Genomic DNA, 15112 nt, shown 5'->3' on the forward strand with positions numbered 1-15112 from the left:
AAGTAATTGCTGGTTAATAATAGTCTTGCAGCACAAAGCTCTCTCCCACTCTGTGCTAAATAACAATGTCGAATCAGACTAATAAATAAATTGCCAGGGCAGATTAGAGAGAGCCTGGCCCCAATTATAACACTCCGCTGCAGTTACTGAGAGAGTTCTGCCCTGTTGGAGAAGCTGGCTGTCGGATGGGATGTCAAACAATGCCCAGCTGCCGGTTCGGGTGGGTATACTGTTACGGGCCAGAGTTTAGAAACTCCAAAATATATTATGGAGTTTACCTGACCTATAACATTTTATGTTGAATTTGGCTAGGGTGAGCACAAGAGCCTACCCGTCAGGTGTTATTCAACAGTCTTCCTGGACACTTTAATCACTTTAAGCTTTATTCTAAGAACTTAGTTAACATTTGTATATAAACAAACAGCAAAAATTCTTATCAATTACAAACATAAAGACGCCACAGCTACAGTAATCACGTAATGAATTCCCCCTTAACTGTTCCAATTCAAAAACAAAATCCCATAAACCAAAACCCTTTTCAAGGGCGTGGCTCACCACTCTGCATTCTCACTTGAATAAGACTGGCTTGCCCTGAGATTCTGACCCCGTCTCACCAGCAGGTCCAAACCCTTTCAGAAAGCAAACTATATGTTTTCAGTTACTAAAGCAGCTAGCTATAATCAATGTTTTTTTTTAGTGGAACAGATATTTAAAATGAAAATAGAAAGACAGGCACAAAACACTTCTTTCTGCTGTCTGAGTCCCCAGCAGTCAAATCAAAAGCGAAAGTAAAACAGCTCACCGAGCCACAGCCCAGCTCCACCCTCACAATGACATCACTGAATACAGATGGAGGGTGAGAAAGTAAAATCAAATACTAGTGTTTTGTGTTTAAACAAAGGAGATTACAAGGGGATGAGAGAAGAACTAGCTAAGGTAGACTGGGAGCTAAGACTTTATGGTGGAACAGTTGAGGAACAGTGGAGAACCTTCCAAGCGATTTTTCACAGTGCTCAGCAAAGGTTTATACCAACAAAAAGGAAGGACGGAAGAAAGAGGGAAAATCGACCGTGGATATCTAAGGAAATAAGGGAGAGTACCAAATTGAAGGAAAAAGCATATAAAGTGGCAAAGATTGCTGGGAGATTAGAGGACTGGGAAATCTTTAGGGGGCAACAGAAAGCTACTAAAAAAGCTATAAAGAAGAGTAAGATAGAGTATGAGAGTAAACTTGCTCAGAATATAAAAACAGACAGTAAAAGTTTTTACAAATATATAAGACAAAAAAGAGTGGCTAAGGTAAATATTGGTCCTTTAGAGGATGAGAAGGGAGTTTTAATAATGGGAAATGAGGAAGTGGCTGAGGAACTGAACAGGTTTTTTGGGTCGGTCTTCACAGTGGAAGACACAAATAACATGCCAGCGACTGATAGAAATGAGGCTATGACAGGTGAGGACCTTGAGAGGATTGTTATCACTAAGGAGGGAGTGATGGGCAAGCTAATGGGGCTAAAGGTAGACAAGTCTCCTGGCCCTGATGGAATGCATCCCAGAGTGCTAAAAGAGATGGCTAGGGAAATTGCAGATGCACTAGTGATAATTTACCGAAATTCACTAGACTCTGGGGTGGTCCTGGTGGATTGGAAATTAGCAAACGTGACGCCACTGTTTAAAAAAGGAGGTAGGCAGAAAGCAGGAAATTATAGGCCAGTGAGCTTAACTTCGGTAATAGGGAAGATGCTGGAATCTATCATCAAGGAAGAAATAGCGAGGCATCTGGATGGAAATTGTCCCATTGGGCAGACGCAGCATGGGTTCATAAAAGGCAGGTCATGCCTAACTAATTTAGTGGAATTTTTTGAGGACATTACCAGTGCAGTAGATAACGGGGAGCCGATGGATGTGGTATATCTGGATTTCCAGAAAGCCTTTGACAAGGTGCCACACAAAAGGTTGCTGCATAAGATAAAGATGCATGGCATTAAGGTTAAGTAGTAGCATGGATAGAGGATTGGTTAATTAATAGAAAGCAAAGAGTTGGGATAAATGGGTGTTTCTCTGGTTGGCAATCAGTAGCTAGTGGTGTCCCGCAGGGATCCGTGTTGGGCCCACAATTGTTCACAATTTATATAGATGATTTGGAGTTGGGGACCAAGGGCAATGTGTCCAAGTTTGCAGATGACACTAAGATGAGTGGTAAAGCGAAAAGTGCAGAGGATACTGGAAGTCTGCAGAGGGATTTGGATAGGTTAAGTGAATGGGCTCGGGTCTGGCAGATGGAATACAATGTTGACAATTGTGAGGTTATCCATTTTGGTAGGAATAACAGCAAACGGGATTATTATTTAAACAATAAAATATTAAAGCATGCCGCTGTTCAGAGAGACTTGGGTGTGCTAGTGCATGAGTCACAGAAGGTTGGTTTACAAGTGCAACAGGTGATTAAGAAGGCAAATGGAATTTTGTCCTTCATTGCTAGAGGGATGGAGTTTAAGACTAGGGAGGTTATGTTGCAATTGTATAAGGTGTTAGTGCGGCCACACCTGGAGTATTGTGTTCAGTTTTGGTCTCCTTACTTGAGAAAGGACGTACTGGCGCTGGAGGGTGTGCAGAGGAGATTCACTAGGTTAATCCCAGAGCTGAAGGGGTTGGATTATGAGGAGAGGTTGAGTAGACTGGGACTGTACTCGTTGGAATTTAGAAGGATGAGGGGGGATCTTATAGAAACATTTAAAATTATGAAGGGAATGGATAGGATAGATGCGGGCAGGTTGTTTCCACTGGCGGGTGACAGCAGAACTAGGGGGCATAGCCTCAAAATAAGGGGAAGTAGATTTAGGACTGAGTTTAGGAGGAACTTCTTCACCCAAAGGGTTGTGAATCTATGGAATTCCTTGCCCAGTGAAGCAGTTGAGGCTCCTTCATTACATGTTTTTAAGGTAAAAATAGATAGTTTTTTGAAGAATAAAGGGACTAAGGGTTATGGTGTTCGGGCCGGAAAGTGGAGCTGAGTCCACAAAAGATCAGCCATGATCTAATTGAATGGCGGAGCAGGCTCGAGGGGCCAGATGGCCTACTCCTGCTCCTAGTTCTTATGTTCTTATGTGATAAGACAAGAACCTTTCTTAAAGGGACACTCCCATGACAGTACTATCATGGCACTATTTTGAAGGAAAGCAGGGGAATTATCCCCACTGTTCCCACCGATATTTATCCCTCAGTCGACATGACAAAACAATTATTGGCTGAAATGTCCCGGCCATTCCTGCTGGGATTCCAGGATATTCGGGTCCTGTTGACGGCGACCTCCCGCCACGGGTTCCCCGGCAGTGCAGAGTGTGACTGATGGGGAAATCCATTGACAGCGGTTGGTCGGGAAGGTCCCACTGCCACCCAATGGCGGGCCACCTCCGGAAACCACGCTGCGCGGAATGTCCTGTCCATTGCCTGGTCATTGCTGTTTGTGGGAGCGTGTTTCCTGCATTGCAACAGTGACGACACTCAAAGTACCTAATCCCCCCACCCCCCCCCCCCCCCCCCCCTGCTGACGATTAGTTCCCCGCGAAGAAGTTGATGAATGGTTGCCACCTCCGGGCGAACCCCGATAGTGATCCTCGTAAGGCGAACTTGATTTTTTCCAAGCTGAGAAAGCTTGCCATGTCCGACAGCCATACTTCTGTCTTTGGGGGCTTTGAGTCCTCCAGGCCAACAGTATTCGTCGCCGGGCTATCAGGGAAGCAAAGGCCACAACGCCGGCCTCTATCCCCTCCTGTACTGCCGGGTCTTCCGACACCCCAAAAATCACCACCTCTGGACTCATCGCCACCCTTGTTTTCAGTACCCGGGATATGACGTCCGCAAATCCCTGCCAGTATCCCCTGAGTTTTGGACACGCCCAGAACATGTGGACATGGTTCGCTGGTCCTTCCCCACATCTACCACACTTGTCCTCCAGCCCCTACACGTGTCCTCCAGCCACTACACTTGTCCTCCAGCCACTACGTTTGCACTTTGATTTCAAGCATGAGGGGTGAAGGTCTAGCTGCGGGTTTATAAATACAGTGACGCATTCGGACTGCAGACTTTAATCTCGAGGGCAGTGCTGAGTTGGGAAAGCAGGCATTTGGTGAGGCTGAAGAAGGGAAGTTTTTGTAAATGTTTAATGATTCCCCGGTGGGCTCAGAAGGAGCAAGGGTGATCTTTTGGGACTCGCTGGAAAATCTGACACCTCACCGGCTCCTATAAACCCCATTGCCTTTGAGTTTCCTTCCACCGCAACTTACCTTGATGTTGTGGGCCCTTTCCTCGGCTCCCGTCAACCCACCACCTCCCAATGGTTTTGAGGGTGGCACTGAAGGAGGGTTAAAATGGGTACCGCTTCGAGCCAGCTTGGCCATGCCAGCTTGCCGCTCACTCTGTCTCCTCCCCCTTTGTCCCGCTCCCAAACTGTCCCTGCGGGTTTCCTGGCCCAGGCCTGTCCTGGGGAGTGTTTAATACTAATTCCACATGCTGGAAGTGAAAGGTATCCCATTCCATTCCCTGTCACTCGAGAGGGGAAAAGCTGGCTAGATTTTTATGCTGTCAAGTTAGGCAAAGTTCCAGCATGTAATTGTTTAAACACAAATGCTGTTGATTTTCTTCTTTTCATTTCAAGGCAACAGCTGCGCTGACAGTTTTCTGTACCTGTACTTGGAAGTTTTGGCTGAACCATTGAGTGGCCTCCCTTTAAGAGACCTTATTTGCAGTCTGCAGACTCGAAATATTCTGACTGACATCGAGAATGACCTGTTAATGAAGACCACGCCCCTGCAGAGGGGACAGCGGCTCCTGGAGGTCATCGTGTACATGAAGTCGGCGGCAGAGAAGGCAGAGTTTGTCTTCCTTTTAGAAGAAGAACGAGGCTCTTTCCCGACGCTGAAAAAATATCTGGACGAGTTCCAGCAGGAATTTGAAAAGCTGCGTAAGGAGCAAGAGTTGAAAGGGGCGGGTGGGGGAAGGGACCAGGGGAGTGGGATTAATTTGAAGCTTACAGCACATTCGGCCCATTGTGTCCATGCTGGCCCACTGAAGGAACAACTCACCTGGTGCCATTTTCCCTCCCTGAGGGGAGGCACTGGCGCAGTGGTACTTTCACTAGACTAATAATCCAGGGGTTCGAATCCCATCACGGCAGATGGTGAAATGTGAATTCATTAAAACAAATTAATAGTCCAACGATTACCTTGAAGCCATTGTTGATCGTGGTAAAAGCCCATCTGGCTCACTAATGCCCTTTTAAGGAAGGAAATCTGCTGTCCTTACCTGGTCTGGCCTACATGTGACTCCAGATTGACAGTAATGTAGTTGACTCTTAAATGCCCTCTGAAATGGCTGAGCAAGCAACACAGTTTTTAAAATATAATTTTAGAGTACCCGATTTTTGTTTTTCCAATTAAGGGGCAAGTTTTTGCTTGGCCAACCCACCTACCCTGCACATCTTTAGCTTGTGGGGGTGAGACCCACACAGACACTGGGAGAATGTGCAAACTTCACACGGAGAGTGACCCAGGGCCGGGGTCAAACCTGGTTCCTCAGCGCTGTGAGGCAGCAGTGCTAACCACTGCGCCACCCTTCCGCCCCAGCAAGCAACACAGTTCAGGAGCAATTGGGGGTGGGAAATAAATGCAGCCCCGCCCGCGATGCCCAAATCACTCTCATGAATCAATTTTTAAAAATAATCTGATTCCCTGCAACACACTCTGGGGCTGTGCATTCCAAATCCTCACCATCCGCTGCCTGACAAGGGCAGCGTGGTAGCACAGTGGTCAGCACTATTGCTTCATAGCGTCAAGGTCCCAGGTTCGATTCCCGGCTTGGGTCACTATCCGTGTGGAGTTTGCACGTTCTCCCTGTGCCTGCGTTGGTTTCCTCCGGGTGCTCCGGTTTCCTCCCAAAAGTCCCCAAAGACGTGCTGTTAGGTAATTTGGACACCCTGAATTCTCCCTCCGTGTACCGGAACAGGCGTTCATAGGGGTGACTATGGGGCGGGGCTTTTCACAGTAACGTCATTGCAGTGTTAATGTAAGCCTACTTGTGACAATAAAGATAATTTTTTTTAAAAAAGGTCTTTACTCACGTGCCCCATTGGGATAGCACTTTAAAGAGCTATGGGCTCGATGAGCTGAATAACTTCCTTCAAGGCTTCATTAATAAACAATCTTAGCAACAATCTTAGATAAACTGAACTTTGTACTAATTCAGTAATCCCGGTTGCTCTTTTTCCCCCTTCGCTCTAGGTGATGGATACATACCCCGGTTTAAAAGATACATGCCAATTAAGAGGCGTCGAAGACGTGAGGATCTGCCAGCTGATGAGCGAAACTCGTACTGTAACTTCTTCCGTCTGATGTACCTCATCATTCTGGAAGGGACACGCATGGCACAGAAGGTCTTCACAGCTCGTGTGCCAGTCAACGAACTGCAGGCAGAAATTAAGAAGTTAAAGAAACCGGATCTGCATCGCCACTTCCGAGAATTCCAAACGACCTTCCTCTCCCACTCCGACTGGGGTTTGCTGTATCCACAGAAGTCCTCCCCGCTGGAGTTTCAGAAGTACGACATCACCCTGGTGGTCTTTCTAATGATGCACATTAAGTCGTTTACGCAGCCTCGGAAGGGTTGGAAAGTGGAGCCATCTCCCGACGACCCCTCGAGGTCGGGCAGCCTCCTGCGCCTCTTGTACCTGCGGCGGAGGCTGGTGACCCGGGACGGCTACTTGGGTGTGCCTGAGGCGGAATTTTTAACAATGTGGAGTGAGACGAGGCAATCCCTCTGTCGGCTTGGCAAAGACCGCGAGGAGATTGAGGATATAATGTTTACCCCTGGCTATTTATTGTGGAGGGAACATGAGCAGATTGCAGAACTCATGGGGAGGCAATGCTCCGACATGATCGGACAATACATGACTGCCATGAAAAATCACCTACGTAAGGAGCAGCTCCTTTGCCTTTTGTCACTCCTCGTGTCAGATAGTTAGTGGCTCGCGCTTATGCCAATATTTCTCACTGTGGAGAACCCAGGATAATGTGGAGGGAAGATTCCCTCTGATTGCAAAATTCTAAATGCTCTCCTGAGATTCATGCTTACACTTTAGTGACCAGAGGGAATTCACCCTCCTTTCCCTTTTGTCCTTGCTTATGGTGTCTTGCTGTTTTTGGTGCCATTTTCAGATAGAAAACTGTCTTTGAACCCCAAAAGAGAAGTTTCAAACTCCCGTTCTAAGCTGACAGATGAATACAGTACTGAAGGTGTGGTGCATTGTCAGACTTGTAAGGAAAATTGTGTTTGACTACTTTTGAAATTCTAATTTGATCAAATTAGCCAGCTGTTTTACAATCTAGCTTAAATATTGTGCGTCGCACCACTGGTGTCGTGCGCTGTTCCGGACATCGTACATAAGACATAGGAGCAGAAATAGGCCATTCAGCCCATCGAGTCTGCTCTGCCATTCAATGAGATCACGACTGATGTGATAATCCTCAACTCCCCTTTCCTGCCTAAACTCCATAACCTTTGATTCACGTACTGATTAAAAATCTGTCTCTCCGCCTTGAACACACTTAACGACCCAGCCTCTAGAGCTCTCTGTGGTCAATAATTCCACCGATTCACTCCCCACGGAGGAGAACTGCTTCCTCGTCTCTGCCTTAAATGGGCTGGCCCTACTCTGAGATGATGCCCTCTGGTCCTAGACTCTCCCACAAGAGGAAACAACCTCTCAGCACCTACCTTGTCGAGCCCCCTGAGGATCTGATATGTCTCATTAAGATCTCTCATTTTTCTAAACTCCAATGAGTACAGGCCCAACCTACTCGACCTCTCCTCATAAGAAAATCCCTCCACCCCGGGATCAAGCGAATGAATCTTTCCTGGATTGCCTCCAATGCTAGGATATGCCAGCAGAATCCCTCTTAGTTAATGGTCTTTATAGTCCCACGGTAAACATGGAAGTGGATCAGTGTAGACTAAGAGTCAGGGAGTGTCTGATTTGGAAAGTGCCATGCCTAAAAACAACAACAACCTGTATTTATATAGCATGTTCAAAGTAGTAAGACATCCCAAGGTGATTGTCAAACAGAATATGACCCAGTGGTATTAGGCAATGATTTCTGTGACCACCTCCTACAAGAGGGGATCTGACCATTGCCCCTTGACATTCAATGGCATTACCATCGCTGAATCCCCCAAAATCAACATCCTGGGGGGGTTACCATTGAGCAGAAACTGAACTAGTCATATTAATACTGTGGCTACCAGTGCAGGTCAAAGGCTAGCAATCCTGCGGAGAGTAACTCACCTCCTGACCCTCCCAAAGCCTGTCCACCATCTACAAGGCATGTCAGGAATGCAATGGAATACACTCACCGGGACGAGTGCAGCTCCAACAACACTCAAGAGGTTCAACTCCATCCAGGACAAAGCAGCCCTGTTTGATTGCTCCCCCTTCCACAAACATTCAAACCCTCCACCACCGACGAACAGTGGCAGCCGTGTGTACCATCTACAAGATGCACTGCAGTAACTCACCAAGGTCCCTTAGGCAGCACCTTCCAAACCCACGACCACTACCATCTAGAACAGGGGTGGGCAAACTACGGCCCGCGGGCCGCATGCGGCCCGCCAAAGGTATTTCTGCGGCCCACCAAGTCATTAAAAAAAAAAAAAAAATTGTTTAAAAAAAAATTTTTTTTTTTTTTTTTTAAAGGTTAATGGGTGGGGGGGCTGTTGGGTTACTTACTGGTATAGGGTGGATACATTGACTTGAGTAGGGTGATCATTGCTTGGCACAACGTCGAGGGCCGAAGGGCCTGTTCTGTGCTGTACTGTTCTATGTTCTATTTGAGGCGCCCAGAATCATAACCGGGTGACGTAATTATTTTACTTAATATACTATGCGGCCCTTTGTGAATTGTGAATTTCTGAATGCGGCCCTTGCACGGAAAAGTTTGCCCACCCCTGATCTAGAAGGACAAGAGCAGCAGATACCTGGGAACCCCACCATCTGGAGGTTTCCCTCCGAGTCACTCACCACCCTGACTTGGAAATATATCGCCGCTCCTTCATTGTTGCTGGGACAACACCCTGGAACTCCCCCCCTAACAGCACAGTGGGTGTACGTACATCTCAGGGACTGCTGCGGTTCAAGAAGGCAGCTCACCACCACCTTCTGAAGGGCAACTAGGGATGGGCAATAAATGCTGGCCTGACCAGCGTCGCCCACGTCCCATAAAATGAATTTTTTACAAAAGGACAGGTGATGTAAGAGAAAGAATTTTAAGGAGCAAGTTAACGGAGGAGAGCAAGGAGGTGGAAGGTTTCAGAGAGGGAATTCCATACCTTGGGACCTCAGTAGCTGAAGGCAGGGCCACCAAGGGTAAAGTGTAATTTTGGTTTAGTATTGAGCGGCACCAACGCGATTTGACGGGAGTTAGATTTTGGGCTGGCGAAAGAAAATCAACCTCTGAGTCAGTGGCAGAAAAGCTTGGACGACCCCCCCTCCCCCAGTAGGTTGCCAGCTGTGACCGAACATGTTCCTGGAGGTTTCATCACATGACCTTCCCCCAGGCCCCAGCCATTAGTCGATCAACGCACCCATCCTTGAGACGCGGACGGTCGTCCGACACCAATTGGAAAGCTGAAAGACCCATTGCCCAATTGGTTGATGCTTGACTGTCAGTCAAACAGCCATTTAAGCTCAAAGAAAATGACAAGGGTCACATTTTTTTTTTAAATGTCTCGATGATTTTCCTCCAGGTTTGGACACAGCAGTGTCCAGGAGAGGGGTCTTGAATTCCTGGAGATTGCAGGTCAATAGAAATAGAAAATCGCTTATTGTCACGGGTAGGCTTCAACGAAGTTACTGTGAAAAGCCCCTAGTCGCCACATTCCGGCGCCTGTCCGGGGAGGCTGGTACGGGAATCGAACCGTGCTGCTGGCCTGCTTTAAAAGACAACGATTTAGCCCAGTGAGCTAAACCAGCCCCTCAATCCCGGAGTGCTGGCTATTCCTACCCCCCCCAGAAGCTTCACCTCTGAATTCTGCCTAAACATCCAGCAAGGATCTATGTGGGGGCTGCACATTTCCACTCTATTAGGTTGAGCATTGAGGATTTATTATCCTAGGTCCCCGCTCCTGAATAGTGCTCTACCAGCTTCCTCTGTGAGGTGCTGCGTGGTAGCTTGGGCTGTATGTAGGCCCAAGAGTCAGTGTGATCAATATTGGAGGGAAAGGTGCGGCACTGAGATAAAGGCCAAGAGTGATCAAGGCCTCAACTGAGAACAGGAAGTTCCCTCAGCACCCTGCCCCAGAGAGCCGAGGCCCAAAGGAGGGGGAAGCATTCTGCAACATCTCTTAGAGAGAATTAGCAGCAGGGTCGCAGACCTGTGGAGGTTGGATCGTTATATACAGACTTCTAAAAATATTTAGTTGGTAGCGATATTGCCCTCTGCGCCGTGTGGTTCTGGGTTCAAGTCCCACTCCCGGACTTCGGCACAGAAATCGAGGCCTGACCCTCCAGTGCAGGACTGGGTGACGGCAGCACTGTCAGAGCTGCCGTTTTCAGGTTGAGATGTTGAAACCGAGACCCCCATCTACCAGCTTGTATGAGGGGATGGGGGGGAAGATCCCCCAGCACTATTTCGGAGGAGAGCAGGGGAGTTATCTCCCGCGTTGTGACCAATATTAATCCCTCAACGGACATCACAAAAACAGATTATGTGACCATTAGCACTTGGAGTGAGCTTGCTTTGTCCAAATTAGCTGCTACCTTTCCTACAATCTAAAATGCACATGTGCTTTATTTGGGTGCAAAAGCACTTTGGGATGTGACTCCGAAAAGTGCTATATGAATGTAAGTTCTTTTTGTCACAGGGAGCATGATTGCACAGGCCATTTTGTGCTGTTTACACCTGCTGATGTAGCCCTTTTCTGAGGGGCAAGCAGAATTATCACTATTTTCAGTGAACTATAAGGAGTGCACCCACCAAGAAATTTTACTGTTGTATATTTGGATACATGTTTCTTTGGGTTTTATTTAGCTTTCACCCTTGATATAGGGTCAGACTGTTCTCCCCTCTTGTTGTTTTGAAAAAATGAAAAATGAAAATCGCTTATTGTCACGAGTAGGCTTCAATGAAGTTACTGTGAAAAGCCCCTAGTCGCCACATTCCGGCGCCTGCCCGGGGAGGCTGTGCGGGAATCGAACCGTGCTGCTGGCCTGCTTGGTCTGCTTTAAAAGCCAGACCGTGTTCCTGCCATGTTGGTGCTTTTTTGTTCATGAATGAGATGTGGGCATCGCTGGCTGGGCCAGCACTTACCGCCCACCCCGAAGTGCCCTTGAGAAGTTGGTGGTCATCCGCCGTCTTGAACCGCCGCAGTCCCTGCTGTGTAAGTACACCCACCATGCTGCTAGGGAGGGAGTTCCAGGATTTTGACGCAGCGACAGCGAACGAACGGCCGATATATTTCCAAGACAGGGTAGTGAATGGCTTGAAGGGGAACTCTGTAATTGGTAGTGTTCCCATGGGATATCTCGGGATATAGTTCCCGCTGGAGGAAGGTTGTTCTGTACTTAGGGCCTGTGATTTTTGTTCTTTTTTGTGTTGTACTGGCAGATCTGATGTGTACTTTTTGATCTTGTTTCTTTCTGCAATTGTGGTTTCATTTATTCCAGTGCATTGTGTGTGCTTTTTCGTTGCAACATTCAGAGAATCCTCATATGTCATCCACCAATTCTCACCTCCTCTTGCAAGAGAAATCTGATTGTAGCCATTGACCTTTCAGAGAGGAGGCATCACTCCTCAAGCTATTAGTGGGGAGATGGTGGCACTGTGTTAATGCCTATGGACTCGTAATCCAGTGGCTCAGGCTAATGTTTTGGGGACATGGGTTCAAATCCCACCACAGCAATTCCAGATTTTGAAAAAATATTAATCTAAAGCCAGCCTCCGTAATGGCATACATACCTATCTGGTTCACTAATATCCTTGAGGGGTGGAAATCTACCGTTGTGGCCTACAGCGCAGAAGGAGACCATTCGGCCCATCAAATCTGCACCAACCCTCTGAAAGAGCGCCCCACCCAAGCACAGTCCCCTGTCCTATCCCAATAATCCCGTAACCTAACCTGCACATATTTAGACACGATGGGGAATTTTTTTTCTTAATTTGGAGTACCCAATTAATTTAATTTTTTTCAATTAAGGGCCAATTTAGCGTGGCCAATCCACCTAGCCTGCACATCTTTGGGTTCTGGGGCGAAACCCACGCAAACACGGGGAGAACGTGCAAACTCCACACGGACAGTGACCCAGAGCCGGGATTGAACCTGGGACCTTGGTGCCATGAGGCAGCAGTGCTAACCCACTGCGCCATCATGCTGCCCTAGAAGGGGAATTTTAGCACGAATTTTAGGCCAACCCACCTAACCTGCACCACCCTTGGACTGTGAGGGCAGTGAGAAACCGGAGCACCCGGAGGAAACCCACGCAGACACGGGGAGAACGTACAAACTCCACACAGTCAGCCAAGGCTGGAATTGAACCCGGATCCCTGGCGCTGTGAGGCAGTGGTGCTAACCACTGTGTCATCGCCCTGGATTTGGGGGAGGGGGGGGGGGGGGGTGGCACGCTGTGGTTGACTCTCTCTTAAGCAGTCCTCTGGCCCTCCAACAAGCCACTCAGTTCAAGGATAATTAGGAATAGGCAATAAATGCAGGTCTTGTCAGCAATACACACATCCCATTAAAGAATAGATTTAAAACAAAAGCTTATTCTCTAATTCTTATAGCCACCCTATCACTATGGCTAGCCCGGTTAAGGTGCTCGCGTGTTTATTGATCTGATTTGTCCCCTCTTCAGGTGCTGTCAGATCAATTGTGTACTTCCAGCATTTCCAATTTTTTAAGGGAAATTACTTGTGGCACGGTGGGACAGTGGTTATCACTGCTGCCTCAAAGGGTCAGGGTCCCAGGTTCAATCATGGCCTCGGGTGACGATCCGTGTGGAGTTTGCACATTCTCCCCGTGTCTGCGTTGGTTTCCTCCGGGTGCTCCGGTTTCCACCCACAGCCCAAAGATCTGCAGGTTAGGTGGATTGGCCGTGCTAAATTGCCCCTTCGTGTCCAGGGAAAAATGAAAATGAAAATCGCTTATTGCCACAAGTAGGCTTCAAATGAAGTTACTGTGAAAAGCCCCTAGTCGCCACATTCCGGCGCCTGTTCGGGGAGGCTGGTACGGGAATGGGGATGGATGCGCGCGTTTGGTGGATTGGCCATGATAAATTGCCCCTTTGTGCCCAGGGATGTGTGGGTTAGGTGGGGTTACAGGATGGGGCGAGAGCCTGGTCAGGGTGCTCTGTCAGAGTGTCAGTGCAGACTCAATGGGCCGAACGGTCTCCTGCTGCACTGTCGGGATTCTATGATTCTAATGCTTTCTTAACATTGCAGAAACGGGCGCTAAGCCCACGGAGACAGGGAAAACGTGTGTGAGCAAAGCAGAATCTCCACCGGGGAAAGAGGAGAATCTTAAGCTGCTAAATGCCAGGTCCAAACCTGACACGAAGAACCCAAAAGAAATCGCAAAGGAAGTGGGGGCAGGGGGAGACGCGCAGAGTGGACTGGATCAAGATATCACCGAAGAGGTAGATGGAGCTTTCAAACCTCACCCTGGGGTTTCTAACCTCCAGACAATGAAGTCCGAGTCTCGCTGCTTGGTAATGTACAGCAGGTTCTTTCAAGGAGAAAATATCCTCTGATGAAAAGATTCTGCCTGTATCTGAGGTGGGATTCCATCACTGATTGTCAGCGATTGGGTGGTCTGCAGTGCACTTATCAACATCTGGGTTTGCATTATTCAATTTTTAAAACTTTTTTTGTGGCAGCCTCCCTCCCTGTCCCGCTTTTTGGACATAGTAAGAAGTATCGCAACACCCGGTTAAAGTCCAATAGTGAAGTCTTCACCTGGGGAAGGAGCTGCGCTCAGAAAACTAGTGATTCCAAATAAACCTGTTGGACTTTAACCTGGTGTTGGGAGACTTCTTGCTGTGCCCACCCCAGTCCACCGCCGGCACCTCCACATCATCGGCACCTCTTTTTGGAGGTAGTTTCCGCCATTCTTCTGAATGCAGATCCCCTGGCTGATGGAGTGGGTGAGGGATGGGTGACAGGGTCAACATTCCGCCTCTGGCACCTCCTATTCGGAATGTTTCTGACCCAGGGAGGGTGTGACTGGTGTTGAGTCTCCAGTCCCTGCACTGAGCGGGGCCTCCGCACGACTCCTCCGCTGGCGGTGGCGGATGACATGCAACTCGAAGGTGGTCTCCCTTCCACTGCCACCTCATTCAACGCTGCACCGGGGCCTCCACCAAGCCCCCATCGCGATGTGGTACGATGTACCGGCTTACATCATGCGAACACTGCTACAAGTAGAACAGCTCCACGTGCTGGCTGTGAGGGAAGCGGAAAGCTGCTTATGTCTTCATTTTATTGCCCCAATTTTCCCCTCTCAACATAGAACAGTACAGCACAGAACAGGCCCTTCGGCCCTTGATGTTGTGCCGACCATTGTCCAAAACCAAGATCAAGCTATCCCACTCCCTGTCATTCTGGTGTGCTCCATGTGCCGATCCAATAACCCCTTGAAAGTTCCTAAAGTGTTCGACTCCACTATCACAGCAGGCAGTCCATTCCACACCCTAACCACTCTCTGAGTAAAGAACCTACCTCGGACATCCCTCCTATATCTCCCACCCTGAATCTTATAGTTATGCCCCCTTGTAACAGCAACATTCACCCGAAGAAATAGTCTCTGACCGTCCACTCTAGCTATCCCCCTCATCATCTTATAAACCTCTATTAATTCGCCTTTCATCCTCCTCCACTCCAAAGAGAAAAGCCCTAGCTCCCTGAACCTTTCCTCATAAGACCTATCCTGCAAACCAGTCAGCATCCTGGTCAATCTCCTTTGCACCCTTTCCAATGCTTCCACGTCCTTCCTATAATGTGACCATTGTGACGTAGACACTTCAGGGATGATTTTTCCCAGTCCTTCTCCCCCGAGCTTATGTTCCTGGGTTGCA

At 48.2% G+C, this 15112-nt stretch overlaps 1 protein-coding gene across 7 annotated transcripts in view; it reads left to right on the top strand.

The window, feature by feature from the left end:
• LOC119953933 (E3 ubiquitin-protein ligase DZIP3-like) overlaps nt 1–15112 on the top strand; it is a 92470-nt gene that overhangs the window by 39311 nt on the left and 38047 nt on the right. For all 7 annotated transcript variants that reach the window (XR_005458144.1, XM_038778621.1, XM_038778622.1 and 4 more), the window contains 3 exons: nt 4655–4960; nt 6276–6965; nt 13482–13675. Coding sequence is in view for 6 of the 7 variants with exons in the window: in XM_038778621.1 (XP_038634549.1) it covers nt 4655–4960; nt 6276–6965; nt 13482–13675 (1190 nt within the window). In the remaining variant the exon portion in view is untranslated. The remainder of the gene's footprint in view (nt 1–4654; nt 4961–6275; nt 6966–13481; nt 13676–15112) is intronic.

Source organism: Scyliorhinus canicula, chromosome 19, assembly GCF_902713615.1.
Source record: "Scyliorhinus canicula chromosome 19, sScyCan1.1, whole genome shotgun sequence".
Lineage (NCBI taxonomy): Eukaryota > Metazoa > Chordata > Chondrichthyes > Carcharhiniformes > Scyliorhinidae > Scyliorhinus > Scyliorhinus canicula.